The sequence below is a fragment of the Cebus imitator genome, unplaced genomic scaffold (genome assembly GCF_001604975.1).
Source record: "Cebus imitator isolate Cc_AM_T3 unplaced genomic scaffold, Cebus_imitator-1.0 Scaffold214, whole genome shotgun sequence".
Lineage (NCBI taxonomy): Eukaryota > Metazoa > Chordata > Mammalia > Primates > Cebidae > Cebus > Cebus imitator.
Genome location: NW_016107529.1, coordinates 1,833,576 through 1,852,822, shown reverse-complemented (window position 1 = coordinate 1,852,822; position 19,247 = coordinate 1,833,576). Strand labels below are relative to the sequence as shown.

General features: G+C 36.8%; 1 protein-coding gene across 1 annotated transcript in view; it reads right to left on the bottom strand.

The window, feature by feature from the left end:
* The window catches only part of CUNH1orf185 (chromosome unknown C1orf185 homolog), a 41,256-nt gene that overhangs the window by 18,999 nt on the left and 3,010 nt on the right, over nucleotides 1–19,247 (bottom strand). The window contains exons 2-3 of the mRNA XM_037745793.1: nucleotides 11,478–11,583; nucleotides 5,511–5,646 (exon numbers count right to left, since the gene is read on the bottom strand). Of these exons, the coding sequence (XP_037601721.1) occupies nucleotides 5,511–5,646; nucleotides 11,478–11,583 (242 nt within the window). The remainder of the gene's footprint in view (nucleotides 1–5,510; nucleotides 5,647–11,477; nucleotides 11,584–19,247) is intronic.

Sequence of the window (19,247 nt, the reverse complement as noted above, 5' to 3'; positions counted from 1 at the left end):
GGAGGTGGGGAGAGATAGCATGGGGAGAAATGCCAGATATAGGTGAAGGGGAGGAAGGCAGCAAATCACACTGCCACGTGTGTACCTATGCAACAATCTTGCATGTTCTTGACATGTACCCCAAAACCTAAAATGCAATAATAAATAAATAAATAAAAAAGAAGATGAATAACCCAATTAAAAATGAATGAAAGATCTGAACAGACATCTCATCAAAGAAGATATACAGATAGGAAATAAGCACAGGAAAAGACGTTCAACATTACATGTTACTAGCAAATTGCAAATTAAAATGAGATACCATTATACATCTATTAGAATGGTGAAACTGCAAAACACTGACAACAACAAATGCTGGTGAGAATGTGGAGCAACAGGAACTCTCAGGCATTGCGGGTGGAAATGCAGACTGATATAGTCACTTTGGAAGAAAAATTGACATTTTTCTTATAAAACTATACATACTCGTACCATAAGATCCCCATAATTGTGCTCCCTTTTATTTATGCAAATGAGTGGAAAATTTATGTTTATACAAAAACTTCCATACATATGTTTATAGCAACTTTGTTCATAATTGCCAAACTTTGGAAGCAACCAAAATGTCCTTCCATAGGTGAATGAATAAATAAACTATGATATACCCACTCAATGGAATATTATTCCATGCTAAAAAGAAAGAGGCTAAGCTATAGTTTTAATGTTTGTTCCTCCAAAACTCATGTTGAAACTTAATCTACAATGTATTCAGAAGGTGGGGCTTTTAAGCTGTGATTGGGTCATGAATAGATTAATCTATTAATGGGTTAATGGATTAATAGAAGAATGGATTATCATAGGAGTTGGACCAGTGGCTTTATAAGAAGACAAAAGACTTGAACTAGCACACTCAATCCCTTTACCATGTGATGCCCTATGCCACCTCAGGACTTTGCAGAAATCCTACCAGCAAGAAGGCTCTTACCAGAAGTGCCCCTCCTTGACCTTAGACTTCCAAACACCAGACTGTAAGAAATACATTTTGTTTTTTATAAATTACCCAGTTTCAGGTATTCTGGTATAAGCAACAGAAAACAGACTAATGCAGGCCATAGAACCATGAAAGACATGGAGAAAGCTTAAATGCACACTGCTAAGTGAAAGAAGCCAATCTGAAAAGACTACATATTGTGTGATTCCAACTATATAACAAATATGCCTATTCTAGAAAAGGCAAAAACTATGGAAACAGTAAAAGGATCAGGTGTTGCCAGGGGTTAGAGTAGAGGGAGGGATAAATCAGAGAAGCACAGAGGATTTTTAGGATAATTAAACTATTCTGTATGATACTATAATATATGATTGTACATTTGTTAAAACCCATAGAATACATAATACCCAAAGTGAACACTATTGTAAACTATGAATTTTGGATTATTATGTGTCAATGTGGGTTCATCAATGGTAGCATATGCACCTCTCTGGTGCAGGATGTGGATAGTTGGGGAGGCTGTGCCTGTGTGGGGGCAAAGGATATATGGGGACCCTGTACTTTCTGCTCAGTTTTGCTGTGAATCTACAATGGTGTGAAAAAAAATTAGGTGTGAAGACTACAGATACTATTACACATTCATTAGATTGTCAAAATTTAGAAGCCTAAAAAATGTCAAGATTGCTGAAGATATGGAGTAATCTGTGCACTTATATGTGGTATACTGACACAGCTACTTTGGAAAACAATTTGGAATTATCTAATAAGATTGAATATGCACTTACCCCATAATCAGCAATTCTACTGTTAGGAAGATCTCATCGAGAAACAACTGAAAACAACCCAAACTTAATGTAAACCACAAAAAATTTGATATTTTCACACAACGGAATACCAAATAACAGTAAAAATAATGAACTATGGTTATGTACATCAACTGGATGAATCTCAGAAATACAAAACTGCACAAAAAAGGAAAGATTAGATATGGAGTTCAAAACACATGACATTTAACAATATATTATTCGATAACATTTATGGCAAAACTGTAAGGAAATGGTTTACTGCAATTAGAGAATAGTGGTTCCTTTAGTGGAGGGTGGGAGTTGGAGGTGTGACAGATATATAAGACTCAGAATATCTCAAAGGTACTCGCAATATTCTATTCTTATTCTGGGTGATGAGTATAGAAAATCCATTTAATATTTAACTTACATGTGTATATGTGTGTGTATTCGTCTGTATGTATGCCATATTTTACAATAAAAGATTTTGTTAAAAATCAATCTCTAGTTTTTTATTATATCAATGTATTTTTGTTATCATTTCATCCTCACGCCCCATAGAAGTCTGCCTGTAGTAGAAGAGGAAGAGGCCAATAGGGAAGCAGAAATTGAGATAAGAAGAAGAGGGACAATACAACACAGTTCTTTTGTACTCAGATTGACTGGCTGAGGTTGGCACTACCTTATCCTTTTCATACTATTTTTTCTTTCTCATTCTAGTTTGATGAGGTTCCTGTCACTGAATATCAGGGATCCTCAATAACATCCTTAAAAAAGATGGGAACCTTGTCATTTGCGACACCCTGGATGAACCTGGAGGACATTATATTAAGTGAAAGAAACCAGGCACAAAAAGACAAATACTGTATGATTTTGCTCACATATGGAATCTAAAAAAGCTGAACTCATAGAAGCAGACAGTAGAATGGTGGTTACCAGGGGCTAGGGGTGGCAGGGTGACAGAGAATATGTTGGTCAAAGGATAAAAAATTTCAGTTAGATAGGAGGAATAAATTCAAGGAATCTATTGTACAACATGGTGATTACAGTTAATAACAATGTATTGTATTGTTGAAAATCACTAACAGAGTTGATTTTAAGCATTCTCACCACAAAAAACAATATGTGAGGTAACATATGTGTTAATTAACATGGTTTAACCATTCCACAAAGTATACATATTTCAAAACATTGTGGTGCACATGATAAATATATATAATTTTTGTCAATTAAAAAATAATTAAAATAGAATCCTGAATAATATTTTGTGTTTACTTGTGGATTGTTTCTCTCTCCCACTACTAAAAATTTTATAAAAGCAGGGGCTATTTTCTCCCTTGTTCACCCCCAAATTCCCAGTGGCCTAATACAATGCCCGGCATATAAGCACTTCTTACACATTTGTTGAATGAATAATAAACAACCTAATTAAAATTGCACTCATGACTCTCTTTGTATCTGTATATCATTAAGTATGGTGCTATTATTATATCATTAGCACCTAGGAAAATGCCTAGTATATGATGGGTACTGAATAAATTAATGTTAAACGCATACATAGAAACAATTTTTCTCTGTAATGCAATCTCTATTTCAAACTGTCCTTCATTCAAAAGTCCAAGGAAATAACCTTTAGAATCAATTTGATGTTTACATCCACCTGCTTAACATTTCCAGTAAAAATAATAGTAGAATTGTGTGGTGCTCACTGCAGGATCAGGCACACTAGTGTTTTTTCACATAATAATTCCTTTAATCCCACAACAACTCTCTGGAGATGAAATTATTCTCATTTTGCAGATGAGGAAATTAAGACACAGAGAAGTTAAGTAACTTGCCTAACATTATATAGCTACTGGTTGTACAGTCAGAATTGAAGTCTGTAATCTGGCTCTATAGACAATGCTCTTGATCATATTCCTATAATCCACAGTGGTTCTGTGCAGCCTAAGGAGTAAAATCCAAAATTCTTAGGGTGCAGATGAGGTTCATCGCAAACTCATCCCCAGTGTCTCTTTCTACCACTCTAACATTTTTACTGATATATTTCTTCCTTTCATAGCTGCAAGCCTTTGAACACGAAAAGCCCTTTGTTTTCTTTCCTCCTGACAAACCACTCTTCATTTGTTTTTTTTAAAAAATATATATTTTATTGCATTTTAGGTTTTGGGGTACATGTGAAGAACATGCAAGACTGTTGCATAAGGTATATATATGGCAATGTGGTTTGCTGCTTTCCTCCCCATCACCTATATCTGGAATTTCTCCCCATGTTATCCCTCCCCAACTCCCCACCCCCCGCTGTCCCTCCCCTAGTTCTCTCCACACAGACCCCAGTGTGTGATGCTCCCTTCCCTGTGTCCATGTGTTCTCATTGTTCAACACCCACTTATGAGTGAGAACATGTGGTGTTTGATTTTCTGTTCCAGGTTCATCCATGTCCCTACAAAGGGCACAAACTCATCGTTTTTTATGGCTGCATAGTATTCCATGGTGTATATGTGCTCTTCATTTCTTAAAACCCAGTTCAAAATGTCTTCTCTGTGAAGCCCCCCTCAATTCGGGCTCTTTCATCTGTGCTTCTTCAACTTTGTGAGCTCTTATCATATGATGTACTTACTTAGTTTATATGTTTTTCTTCTCTACTGATTTTGGGCTCACCTAGGGCTGGGCTCATATCTTACTTGCTTATATAGCCCCAGTGGCAAAACTAGTGCTGACATATATAAAGTACTCAATAAATGTATTTTGTTTGTTTTTGAGACAGGGTCTCACTCTGTCACCCAGGCTGGAGTGCAGTGGCACAGTCATAGCTCACTGTAACTTCAAACTCCTGGATTTAAAGGATAGATCCTGCCTCAGCCTCCTAAACAACTGAGACTACAGGCATGAGCCAGCACATCTAACTACTTTTCTATTTTTAAAATTTTCATAGAGATGGGGTCTCGCTGTGTTGCCTGGGCTGGTTTCTAATTCCTGGGCTCAAGCATTCCTCCTGCCTTGGCCTCCCAAAGTTCTGGGATTACAGGCATGAGGTGCCACCACCAGCCACTAAATGTTTTTTAGATCAATGAACACCAAGTACAACTTGAGTTCAATACTCAAGATATATAGTGAAACTTTAACAACCTATCAGTTTGTCACTATTTATCCATCTATAAAACAAACACTGTTTTGCTTAGCTATTATAGTTTTAGTCTCTGCCTTTTTTCCTTTGTTCCTTTAGCATTGTGTTGACACTTAGCACATCATACAAAGTTAATTAGGTGTCTGGCTTTCTCACTTGTACTGCACATGTACCTTGAAGGTAGGTGCCATACCTTTCTATCTCCAATAAAGGGGCCCAGAGGAGCTTGGAATACAATAAAGGCTTAGTACACCCTTGTCAAAGTGAATTTAATTTCAATTAGTTGGTATGGTTAGGCTGTCTGAGTATCTCATCTCCAAGATTTTTTTCCTTTGACAAGCTTGCTTTTGCTTTCAGTTTTTCTTATGCCATTTGTTTTTATCCCTGTAGCAATCCCAATATGTGGAATGTAGGTTGTTGGGCTAGAGATATGAAGGAACAAGTGTAGAAGATGCTATATTTTCATTTAGTTTTTCAGTTTTCCTATAGTATAAACACTAACTAGTTTTTCCCTCAAATTAAAAAATAACAGTGGATTGTCTGTCCTTCAGATTTTAAGAAAGCAATGCTAAAAACATGGCATCAAAAGAAATTATTTAAAAAGATTGCTATAAAATATCACACCTACCTGTAATTGGAATCTCCCAGTATGAAAATTTCGAGAAATAAAAACACACTGAGAATGAGATTTAATCTTTGCCTTTGATGGTCTTTGCCTGAATCTCTCATCAGTTGCTTTAAATTTGTAATTTTGAAATATTTCTCTGAAAAATATTTTACAAAGAATATTATTATTATGAATTAGATTATAAAACAATTAAAATTATTTCCAATATTTATAGATAAAGCTTTAAAATCAGAATAAATAAATCATAGCATATTTATTTTTAAAAGCACAAATCAACTTACATACTCTCTACTCATATGTTAGGTTTTATTACATCTATTTTATTCATAGAATATAAATTAAGCTACTTATTTTATTCATGAAATGTAAATTAAGCTATATATGCAGGGCTATTCTCATCAGTTTGAATGTTAGCCAGGAGTCTTTGATATATTTCCTTCTGGCTGTAAGAAAATTAATTGACTTTAATGTTAACTAGCCTTTCCATAAAATTATTCTTAATGGTGAAGGAAATTAAATAAAATGCAACTTATTGGTCAATTTTGGTATTTAAACATATTTCTGACAAAAAGTAAGAGGGGCTGGCACAGTGGCTTATGCTTGTAATCCCAGCACTGTGGGAGGCCAAGGCGGGCAGATTACTTAAGGTCAGAGTTTGAGACCAGCCTGGCCAACATAGTGAAACCCTGTCTCTACTAAAAATACAAAAACAAACAAACAAACAAAAAAACAAATTAGCTGTGTATGGTAGCATACTCCTGTAATCCCAGCTACTCGGGCAGCTGAGGCAGGAGAATCACTTGAACCCAGGAGATAGAGGTTGCAGTGAGCCTAGATTGCACCACTGCACTCCAGCCTGGGTGACAGAGTGAGACTCTGTCTCAAAATAAATAAATCAATAAATAAGAGGAAAAAAACAGAAGTGACTCACATTGGAGGAATGCCTGTAATCTTTTCCTGTCCATACAACCAGAAATAAATGAGAGAGAGTTAAAGAAAATAAAGCAGTAAGTAAAACCTCAGATGATCAAAGACAGTTAAGTATAAGGGAATGTAGTTTCAAACCATCATTCTCAACTTAAGGATTTAAAGAACAATGGAATATTTTCTAGCATTGAAAAGAAAGAAATGAGCTATTAAGGCATGAAAAGACATGGAGTAAACTTAAATGTGTATTACTAAAGTAAAAAAATCAGTCTTAAAAGCTACATACTACATGATTCCAACTATATGACATTCTGGAAAAGGCAAAACTTTGGGCTGGGTGTGGTGGCTCATGTCTGGAATCCCAGCACTTTGGGAGGCCAAGGTGGGCAGATCACAAGATCAGGAGATTGAGACCATCCTGGCTAACATGGTGAAACCCCGTCTCTACTAAAAATAGAAAAAATTAGCCAGGCGTGGTGGTGCACACCTTCAGTCCCAGCTACTCGGGAGGCTGAGGCAGGAGAATTGCTTGAATCCGGGACGTGGAAGTTGTAGTGAGCCGAGATTGCACCACTGCACACCAGCCTGGGTGACAGAGCAAGACTTTGTCTCAAAAAAAAAAAAAAAAAGAAACTAGGTCTTACAACTATGGAGACAGTAAAAGGATCACTGGTTGCCAGGAGTTAGAGGGAGGGAGGGATGAATAGATGGACCACAGAGGATTTTTAGGGCAGTGAAAATACTCTGTGTGATACTATAATGGTGGATACATGCCATTACACATTCATCAAAACCCACAGAATATACAACACCAAGAGAGAACCTTAATGTAAATGATAAACTATGGGTGATAGTGATGTGTCAATGTAGATTCAAATAATAATAATAATAATAATGCTCATTGCCATTTCTTCTTTCAGAGGTACTAGAATATTTAAAATTAATTCAAGAGATCACATGGCCGGGCGCGGTGGCTCACGCCTGTAATCCCAGCACTTTGGGAGGCCGAGGCGGGTGGATTACGAGGTCAACAGATCCAGACCATCCTGGCCAACATGGTGAAACCCCGTCTCTACTAAAAATACAAAAATTAGCCGGGCTTTTGGCACGCGCCTGTAGTCCCAGCTACTCGGAAGGCTGAAGTGGAAGAATCGCTTGAACCCAGTAGGTGGAGGTTGCAGTGAGCCAAGATTGCCCCACTGTGCTCCAGCCTGGCAACAGAGCAAGACTCCGTATCAAAAAAAAAAAAAAAGAAGAAGACAGAGAGATCACATTATGTTAATGAGGCATTAACAATTAGGGTTCACTTATCCATTGAATTCAATTCTCAACAAATATTTATTGAGTATTTACTATGTGCAAGGAATAATGCTGGGTATTGTATATCTAGTGGTAGAAGGAAAAAGAACGGCCTCTGCCCTCATGGAATTCTCATTACTTTCATCGATCTTAAATACTGGTAAAGAAGACAGACATTAATAATGTAATCACAAGAAAATGAAAAATTACAACAGTGGAAATTGCTGTCAAGGAAAGCTACCTGCTATTGTGGATGTAACTAAGGGAATTAACTTGGTTAGAGAGGTCAGGGAAGGCTTTCTTAAGGAAGGGATGATTTAACTGAGTATCTGAAGAAACAGCAACGGTTTTTAACTAGAATGTGGTGGAAGAGGGGACATGTGAAAGTAAAAATATTCTAGACAGAGAGAATATCACATACAAAGGCCTACTGGCCAGATTAGAACAATGTACAGAAACACAGAAAGCATGTTAGTGCAAAAGACACCATAAACTCTCACCCGGACTATGCAATAGTCTCCTGACTTGCCTCTGTGCTTTCACTCTTGCTCCATTAAAATTCAGACTCCACAGAGACATAAAGATATTTTTTAAAAAGTGTAAATCAGAACTTTCATACGTTGCTGGGGGGAGTGTATACACACTTCGGAAAAGTGTTTGGCAGTTTCTTATAAAGCTAATCATATGATTCAACAATTCTAGTTTTAGGTATTTACCTAAGAAAAGTGAAAGTACATGTACAAAAGATTTATACAAGAATGTTCATGGCAGCCATTTTCCTAAGAGCTAAAAACAAAATGATCCCAATGTCCATTAACAAAAGAATAGATAAACCAAGTATGTTCATCAAATGGAATATTACTCAATAAAAACAATGAACTATGGCTGGATAAATGCAACATAAATGAATCTCAAAAATATTATTATTATTATTTTGAGACAGAGTCTTGCTCTGTTGCCCAGGCTCCAGTGCAGTGGCATGATCCTTGCTTGCTGCAACCTCTGCCACCTAGGTTCAAGGGATTCTCCTGCCTCAGCCTCCCGAGTAGCTGGGATTACAGGCATGTGCCCCTGTGACTGACTAATTTTTGTATTTTTAGTAGAGACAGGCTTCACTGTTCACTGGTCTCGAACTCCTGACCTCAAGAGATCTGCCCTCTTCAGCCTCCCAAAGTGTTGCGATTACAGATGTGAGCTGCTGTGCCCGGCCTGGAAAATGTGTTGAGTGAAAAAAAAGCAGACATAAAAAGTCCATATGATGCAAGAACAGGAAAAATTAATCCACGGTGATAGAAATCTGAATAATTCTAACCTCTAAGGTAGGAGGTCAGGAGTGATGCCTGGAAAGGAACATAAGGGAACTTTCCAGGCTAAGGAAAAGCTCTTTATCTTGATAGAGTGGTGGTTACATAGGTGTATATTTGTTGAAACTGATAGCTGTACATTTCAAATCTATGCACTTCCTTGTATGTAAACTAAACCTCAATTTTAAACAGTGATTAAAATGTAAATCAGCTATAAAATAGTCTTTATTTATGTATTTTTGAGACAGAATCTCTCTTGTCACCCAGGCTGGAGCACAATGGTGCAATCTTGGATCACTGCAACTTCTGCCTCCAGGGTTCTTGTGTCTCAGCCTCCTGGGTAGCTGGAATTACAGGCATGTGCCACCATGCCTGGCTAATTTTTTGTGTTTTTAGTAGAAACAAAGTTTTGCCTTGGTGGCCAGGCTGGTCTCAAACTCCTAGCCTCAAGTGATCCACCCACCTCAGCCTCCCAAAGTGCTGGGATTACAAGCATGAGTCATCGCACTCTGCCTAGGACAGTCTATAAAATAGAAATAATATTGCTTCTACCTCATTGGGTTAAGTCTAAATGAGATAACATATGAAGCACTTAGAAGAGTACCTATGTAGAAAGCACTCAGTGTTAGCTATTATGACAATGCTATTCCTCTTATTTAGAACCTCTCAGTGGCACTAATAAAATCCAACTCCATATTCTAGCCTACAAATTCTTATGTGATCTGGGCTTTACATGCCTCTTCAATCTCATGATTGTTTTCCCCTCACACTGCAGATTATTCACATTGGCTTTCTTTCTGTTTGCTAAGTATGTCAAGACCATTCCTTAGGGTCTTTGTATTTGCTCTGCTTTTAGTTTAGACAGCTCTTGCACAAAGTCTTCATACGTCTGGTTTCTTCTAACTTAGGTCTTAGATTAAATACAACCTACTTTAGTACACACATATCCTGACTACTTTATTTATTTATTATCTGTCCCCTGCTAGTGGCATTGCAAATCTATGAAACAGAAACTTGTTTAACTTGTTCACAGTTGTGTGCTCAATACCTATAACAATGGCAAGCACCTAATAAATATTTGTTGGAAGGACGAGTAAGTGAATAATTTCTAGGTTTCTGACTAGTGAATGTAGATGGGTATTGTGTATTCATTTGAGACAGGTAACACTGGAAGACTGTATGGGAAGATTATGTTACAATTTATATGTTTTAAACCTTAGACAATGTAAACACTGAAATTATCTTTTTTTTTTTTTTTTTTGAGACGGAGTTTCTCTCTTGTTACCCAGGCTGGAGTGCAATGGCATGATCTCGGCTCTCTGTAACCTCCGTCTCCTGGGTTCAAATGATTCTCCTGCCTCAGCCTCCAGAGTAGCTGGGACTAAAGGTGTGCACCACTACATCCAGCTAATTTTTTTTTTTTTTTTTTTTTTGTATTTTTTCTAGAGACAGGGTTTCGCCATTTTGGCCAGGCTAGTCTCAAACTCCTGACCTCAGGTGATCGGCCCGCCTTGACCTCCCAAAGTGCTGGGATTACAGGCATGAGACACGGCACCCAACCTGAAATGATTTAATAATTAGAAACACCAAATTTTACAGTTGAAAGAAATTAAGGTGTCAAATAATCTTTTTCTGTTTCTGACAAAAGACCACTTTTAGAGCATACCAGGACATTCTGTCAGCCTTTTTCTTAAGTATCTCCTGAAGAAAAACTTTCTTTTCTATAATGTTTTCAATCTCTAAAATTGGGAGTCAATTTTTAAAAACTTTTCACCTTACGTTACAATCAAACCCGTGTCTTCTAGAAAATAAAGTTCGGGCGTGGTGGCTCATGCCTGTAATCCCAGCACTTTGGGAGGTTGAGGTGGGCAGATCATCTGAGGTCAGGAGTTAGAGACCAGCCTGGCCAATGTGGCAAAACCACGTCTCTACTAAAAATACAAAAATAGCCAGGCATGCCTGTAATCCCAGCTACTCTGGAGGTTGAGACAGGAGAAATCGCTGGAACCCAGAAGGCAGAGGTTGCAGTGAGCCAAGATCACGCCACTGCACTCCAGTCTGGGTGACAGAGCAAGGCTCTGCCAAAAAGAAAGAAAGAGAGAGAGAGAGAGAGAGAGAGAGAGAGAGAGAGAGAGAGAAGGGAGGGAGGGAGGGAAGGAAGGAGGGAAGGGAAACAGCGAGGGAGGGAAGGAAGAAAATAAAGTCTGTCTTGTTATCCTTCAAAATTTTAATGCATGAACATTGCTATTACCAGTACTTCTTTTTTCAGGCTACTTAAAAAATGTAAAGACTTCCGTCCCCAACCAAAAGGGGGACCAAGTTCCAAACTACACAACCAATACTATCATAGTTATTTAAGTTTACTACCATTTGAAAAAGTCCTTTATTGAAGTTTTAAAAGGAAAAAAGGTTAGACAAATATTCTAATAAACCTTACCTTCGTTTGCAAATCAGGAACCACAAAGCTGATGCCAAAGCAAAGAAACCAATTCCCAAAATAACAGCACCAGCAGCCAGAAAATAGGTTAAGTAATTAAAAAAACCTATACAAATAAATTACAAAAGATTATTTCATGCATGTATTTTCATTCTCTAGGTAAAATTAAATGATATACTTCAAATGATGCAGCATGGTGTAGTGCTAAGACATTAATCAGGAGATTGGGAGATGGGAATTCTAGTCCCAAGCAATTCTAATAACCTCCAAGACCCTGGATTAGAGAATTACACAGGGCCTCCTGATGATCACGGCCCAGGACACATTTCTGTGATGACGCCAGTATTTGAAACCTTGGTTTTGTTTGTGTTTGTACAGCTGCCACCACCTTATCTGTTTTTCTTCCTTCTCAGTCTAGTCTTTTTTTTTATTTCTCCAGTCTCATTCTTGGCAGCTCTCCAACATAAGACACTTTTCATTTTAAGATTTGTATTATCAATCTTTATAAGGAGGCAGATAAGGGTAATAAAGCAACAAATATGAGGAATTTCTAAGATCTTAGAAATCTTTACAAGTTTTATCTAAAAGGTAAAGTGAGGATGGGTGTGGCGGCTCACGCCTGTAATCCCAACACTTTGGGAGGCTGAGGCGGAAGGATCTTGAAGCCAGGAGTTGGATACCAGCCTGACCACGAGCGAAACACCATGTCTACAAAAAATTAAAAAATAATTAACCAGGGTCTGGGCGCAGTGGCTCACGCCTATAATCCCAGCACTTTGGGAGGCTGAGAAGGGAGGGATACCTGAGGTCAGGAGTTTGAGATGAGCCTGGTCAACATGGTGAAACTCTGTCTTTATTAAAAATACAAAAATTAGCCTGGCACAGTGGTATGTGCCTGTGATCTCAGCTATTTAGGAGGTTGAGGCAGGAGAATCACTGGAACCTGGGAGGCAGAATTTGCAGTAAGCCGAGATAGCACCACTGCACTTGAGCCTGGGCCACAGTGTGAAACTCCATCTCAAAAACAAAAAAAAAAGAAAAAGAAAAGGAAAAAATTACCCAGATATGATGGCACTTGCCTGTTAGTCCCAGCTACTCAGGAGGCTGAGGCGGCAGGATTGCTTGAGCCCAAGAGTTTGAGGTTACACTGAACTAAAATTACTCCACTGCACTCGAGTCTGGGCAACAAAGTGAAACCTGTCTCTTTTAAAAAAGAAAAAAGAAAAAAAGAAAGCTAACTGAAAACATTATAAAATGAAAGCATAAACGCCTATAGGAATTATATGGTGATACCCTTCATTTTACAGAGGGTAAAATTGAGCTCCACAAAAGAAAGGTAATGAAATAAGGTTATGCAGCAAATTAAAGCCAGTCCTCTGGGGTTTTTTTCCCCCCATTATCTTATCACTGCTGCAAATTATAGTAATTCTGGTATGTATTAAAAATAATTAGGAATGAAGAAGGCATGGGGTAATTATAGGTTGGTCAAGTCTTCATTAAGATTCAGAAATCTGCATAAACTGTAGAAAGCTTTCAAAAAAGAAGAAAGAAGAAGAGGAAGAGGAAGAGGAAGACTAGGAGGAGGAGGAAGAGCAAGAGGAATAAGAAGAAAAGAAAGCTTTCTGGTTTTTTTTTGTTTTTTTTTTTGTTTTGTTTTATTTTTGTTTTGAGACAGAGTCTTGCTCTGTCACCCAGGCTGGAGTGCAATGGAGTGATCTCTGCTCACTGCAACCTCTGCCTCCTGGGTTTAAGCGATTCTCCTGCCTCACCCTCCTGAGTAGCTGGGACTACAGGTGCCTGCCATCACACCCAGCTAATTTTTGTATTTTTATTATTTATTTTTGAGACAGAGTCTCACTCTGTTGCCCAGGCTGGAGTGCAGTGGTGTGATCTCGGCTCACTGCAACCTCCACCTCCCGGGTTCAAGTGATTCTCCTGCCTCAGCTTCCAGAGTAGCTGGGATTACAGGCATCTGTCACCATGCCCGGCTAATTTTTTGTATTTTTACTAGAGACAGGGTTTTACCATGTCAACCCAGCTGGTTTTGAACTTCTGACCTCAGGTGATCCACTCGCCTCGGCCTCCCAAAGTGCTGGGATTTCAGGTGTGAGCCACCATACCTGGCCTACTTTTTGTATTTTTAGTAGACATGGTGTTTTATCATGTTGGCCAGGCTGGTCTCGAACACCTGACCTCAAGTGATCCACCCATCTCAACCTCCCACAGTGCTGGGATTACAGGCATAAGCCATCGAGCCCAGCCCAGAAAGAAAGGTTTCACAGGAGGCTTTACAGATTGAACCTTAAGATAACTGAGGAGTATATTATTTTGGGAAAAGATTGAGGGTAAAACTAATTGAAGATCTTTTGTGTGAATATACTATCAAGTTTCTCTAAGAAAATGACATGATAAAGACTTTTGTCATTTACATATTTGTATTGTTTTCTAAGTAATTTCCAGCTTCAAGATAGTGCCTGTCAAATCTTAGTTTTCTTTGAGATCAGAAATGTCTACATTGAGGAATTAATTAGTGATACGAAAAGGTTATATAAGATTATTTCTCATAGTGATACCTGTAACATAAAAACTCTAAATGTCCCAAATTAGGAAGTCAAATAAATTATAATGATGCTATATATGAAAAATATATCTAACATTTATACTGCAAATACCATATACCAGACACTATTCAAAGTGCTTTAATAACATTATTTAATCCTCCAAATTTTATGATTTCTGCACTTTACATATGAGAAAACAGATGAGGCAAATTGAGGCTAAATAGAATAGAACTGGTAAGTGGGGGAATAGTAGTAATTTAAATGTTGCTAAGGGACTTTATCATCTAGATTGGGTAAGGAATAGAGACAGTTAATATCTTTAGTTTTTTTTTTTTTTTTTTTTTTTTTTTTTTTAATTTTTAAGTTGTTTTTTTTTTTTTTTTTTTTTTTAGAAAATCAGTTAAATACAGATGTTAAAAATTTAAGGGTAACCAAAGCAATCTACAGATCCAAAACGATCCCTATCAAGGGTAACCAAAACCATCTACAGATTCAATACAATTCCTGTCAAATTAACAATGAAATTCTTCACAGAAATAGGAAAAAATTCTAAAATATATATGAAACCACAAAAGACCCTGAATAGCTAAAGCAATCCTGAGCAACAAACAAACAAAAAAAACAAAGTTGGAGGTATCACACTATCTGACTTCAAAATATACTACAATGCTATAATAACAAAAAAAGCATAGTATTGGCATAAAACCAGAAACACAGGCCAATGGAACAGGATAGAGAACCCAGAAATTAATCCGCATGTCTACAGCCAACTTATTTTTGCCAAAGTGCCAGGAACACTCATTGGAGAAAGAACAACCTCTTGCTGGGAAAACTGGATATCCAACTGCAGAAGACTCTTACCTCTCACCATATACAAAAATCAACTCAAAATTGATTAAATACTTAAGTGTAAGAGCCCAAACTATAAAACAACTAGAAAAAAATCTAGGGGAAATGCTTCAGGACATTTGTTTGAGAAAATATTTTATGAATAAGAACTCAAAAGCACAAATAACAAAAGCGAAAATAAATACATGGGGTTATATCAAACTAATCCCTTCTGCATGGCAAAGGAAACAATCAATAAAGTGAAGAGACAACTTGTCGAATGGCAGAAAATATCTGCAAACTATTCATCTAACAAGGGATTCATACCTAAAATATACAAGGAACTCAAGCAACTCAGTGGCAAACAAACATAATCTGATTAAAAATGGGAAGATGATCCGAATAGACATTTCTCAAAAGACACGCAAATGGCCAACAGGTATATGAAAAAATGTTCAGCATCACCATTATCAGGGAAATGCAAATCAAAAACAATATGAGGTATTATCTCACCCCAGTTAGAATGGCTATTACCAAAAGGACAAAAAACAAATTTGTCAAGGATGCAGAGAAAAGGGCATCCTTATAGACTGTTGGTGGGAATGCAAAATAGTACAGCCATTATGAAAAATAATATGGAGTTTTCTCAAAAATCTAAAAATAAAATTATCGTATGATCCAGCAATTCCACTTCTGGATATATATCCAAAGGAAAAGAAAGGAAAGGAAATCGTATACCAAAGTGACATCTGTACCCCCATGTTTATTGCAGTATTATTCACAATAGCCAAGAGATGGAATCAACCTAGGTGTCCAACAATGAAAGAATGAATAAAGAAAATGTGGTATATATACACAATGAAATATTATTCAGTCCTAAGAACAAATGAAACATTTGCAGCAACATGAATGGGACTGGAAGTCATAAGTGAAACAAGCCAGGAACAAAAGACAAAAATTGTATGCTCTCACTCATATGTGGGAGCTTAAAAAGTGGATCTCATGAAGAGAGTAAAATGGTGGTTAACAGAGGCTGGGAAAGGAGTGGGGGAGGGGAGGATGATGAGAAGTTGATTAATGGGTACAAGCATACAGTTAGAAGGAATATGTTCTTTAATGTTTGATGGCAGAGCAGGGTGACAATAGTTAATGACAATGTATTATATATTTTAAAATAGCTAGAAGATAAGAATTGTAATGTTGTTAATACAAAAATAAATGCTTGCGGTGAGGGATATCCCAATAACCCTGATTTGAGTATTACACATTGTACACATGTGTCAAAATATCACACTGTACCCCATAAATATGCACAATTATGTCAACTAAAAAAAATCAAACTTTAAGAGTATCACAAAAGAGAATCTAAATGGCCAATAAACACGTAAATATGTTATTAATCATTAAGGAAGTGAAAATTAAATCACAATGAGATACTATGTCCACTATACACAGTGCCTACAATGAAAAAGAAAATATGAAGTACTGGTAAGGAGGCAGAGCAGCCAAACTCTCATTCACCGGTGGTGAGAATGTAATTCAGTAAAATACTTTAAAAAACTGTTTAGCACTATTATAAAAGCTGAACACATGCATTCTTATAATGCAGCAATTCAACTCTTAGGCAAATACCCAACTGAGGAGCATACATGTGTTCACAAAATATGTACTAAAATATTTATAGGAGCACTACTTGACATGGCCCACAAATTGGAAACTGCCCAAATGCCCATTAATAGTTAAATGGATAAATTTAAAAGTTGAATTAAAGAAAACAAAATATTTGCAGCAATGAGAAAGAATAAACTACAAATACACAAAACAAAACGGATAAATTTTATAAACCTAATGCTGAGCAAAAGAAGGCAGACATAAAGCTCAAACACTGACATCAGGGGAGTTCTGGGATGTTGGTAATGTTTTGTTTCTTGATCTGAGTGTTGCTTCTACGGGTCTGTTGACTGAAACCTCATCAAACTTACCACTTATGACTTATCAATAATTTAAATCTATATGTATTGGCATGAATAAAACTGAAAAAAGTTCAGTGAAAAACGCAAGTTCCATAAATGTGTATTCAATGATTCCAATTATGTACTGATTTCACTTATGTACATTTAAAGAAAACATAAAATAATACCATTTTAACAAATATAAAAAAGTATTAAAGTACACCAAATTTTAATATTAATTATCTTTCGGTGGGGAAAGAAGTAGATGGCACTGTAGATAGAACACAAACTTAGACTTAATCTGTAATATTTCTTTTCTTTTTCTTTTTTTAAACACTTTTTTAGACTAGCCAGGTGCAAAAGTGATGAGGAGAAAGAACTGAACAAAAAGTTCGATCTGCAACTGACTGTGAACAATCAATTGAGACTCACTACCTTTGGAGCAGCCATTTATGGAGTGGCGTGTTAAGTTGGGGGTGGGTGGAGTCTCTCTATATCGCCCAGGCTGGTCTTGAACTCCTGGCCTCAAGCGATCCTCTCATCTCAGCTTCCTGAATAGCTGAGATTATAGGCATGAGCCACCATGCCCAATATTAAATTTCTTTAAAAAAAAATTACAGATCTGGGCCAAGCGCCGTGGCTCACTCCTGTAATCCCAGCACTTTGGGAAGCCGAGGCAGGCGGATCATGAGGTCAGGAGATCGAGACCAGCCTGGCCCTGTCTCTACTAAAAATACAAAACTTAGCTGGAAGTGGTGGCACATGCCTGTAGTGAGACTCTCTCTGGCGACAGAGTGAGACTCTGTCTCAAAAAGAAAAAACAAATTACAAATCTGAAGCTTACATGAGCAAAAAATATATTCATTTATGAGGAGATTACATGGGTGTTTGCTATTCTGTTTCCTTTTCATTTTTCTGCTTTCCTCCAATATATATTGGAGACAGGGTCTGACTCTGTTGCCCAGGCTGGAATGCAGTGGCACAATCATAGCTCACTGCAACCTTGAACTCCTGGGGCCCATGGGATCCTTCTGCCTTGGCCTCCCAAACAACTAGGATTACAGGCACGTGTCACCATTCCTGGGTAATCTTTTTACTTTTATTAGACAGGGTCTCACTTTTTTGCCAAGGCTGATTTCCTTTACTTAAATATTTAAAAATATGTAGACAAAATATAATCTCAATTTTCTTAAAAAAAAAAAAAAAGAGTGAGAGAGAGAGGAAATGTTATTTATATAAAGAAAATAATCAACATTGGTTATTCCTGGGGTAAGGGCTTATAGGTAAAATTTTCACTCTAGACCTTTCTGTATATCAAATTTTCTACCATGAATATCTTAGAAAAATCAGAAAAAATTTAATGTTTCGTGTATAATTCCTGACTCATCTATTTAGATATTACAAGTCTCCTTGTAGCACATTCTATATTTGTATCACTGTGTTTATAGCCTACTTAGCTTTCACCTCTGAGAATCTCTGTCCTTTTCTCTTTCCCCTCCTTAAAAATTCTCCATTAGGACAGAAAATAGGTGTGACTAGTACACCATTCCAGTCCTTGGTTTAAAAGAATCATTTACCTCTCAGGGGAATTTCAATGAGATATGAAGAACATGAAAGTTTCCAAAACATTTTACCATGGGAAAGATAAATTACATATTTGCAAATACCTTCAACAAGTCTTGCTTTCTGTCTAAATCAATTTGTAAAATGAGAAGGCATGACTGTCTGATCACTAAGGTCTGCTCCTACTCTGAAGGTTTAGTCAGTTTATATCATAAAGTAATGTTATATACAAAGGTAGTATTTTTACTTTTTTTGACTCCCTTCTTAGGTATCCTATCTAAAGTAATAACTTCCCATTTTCTGTTTTTTTGGCCCTAATAAGATCCCACCCATTTTCAATAGTCACTATTTTATCGCCCTATTTCTTTGTCTTTAATAATAATCATTAACAATATTCTTTATTTATTGGTTTATTGTCTATTGTCTGTCTTCTTAGAACCAATAGAATATAAGTCTTTTCCACTATTTTACTCTCAGAGTTTAGAATAATGACTGATTTGTTACTCAAGAAATGATTAAATATTCAATGAATGAATGATAAATGCTAGTATTAAAAAATGAATAATATAAGGTTCTTCCCCTCAAGAAGTATGCTGCTTAGTAGGAAGGACATACATATTTTTAAAGTTCAATTTCAAAGTATTATGGGTGTTATAATGGAATAATACAAAATAAAGACATAGGAAGATATTATGAAAGAAAGATAGGAGAAAGTTTTTTTTTTTATTTTTAAGGCTGCATGGTTAAACATTGCCCGATAATTTTCTATTGCCAAATACTAGTCAATAATTGATGATTCAGAGATAAGTAACAGGCCAGGTGTGGTGGCTCACGCCAGTAATCCCAGCACTTTGGGAGGTCGAAGT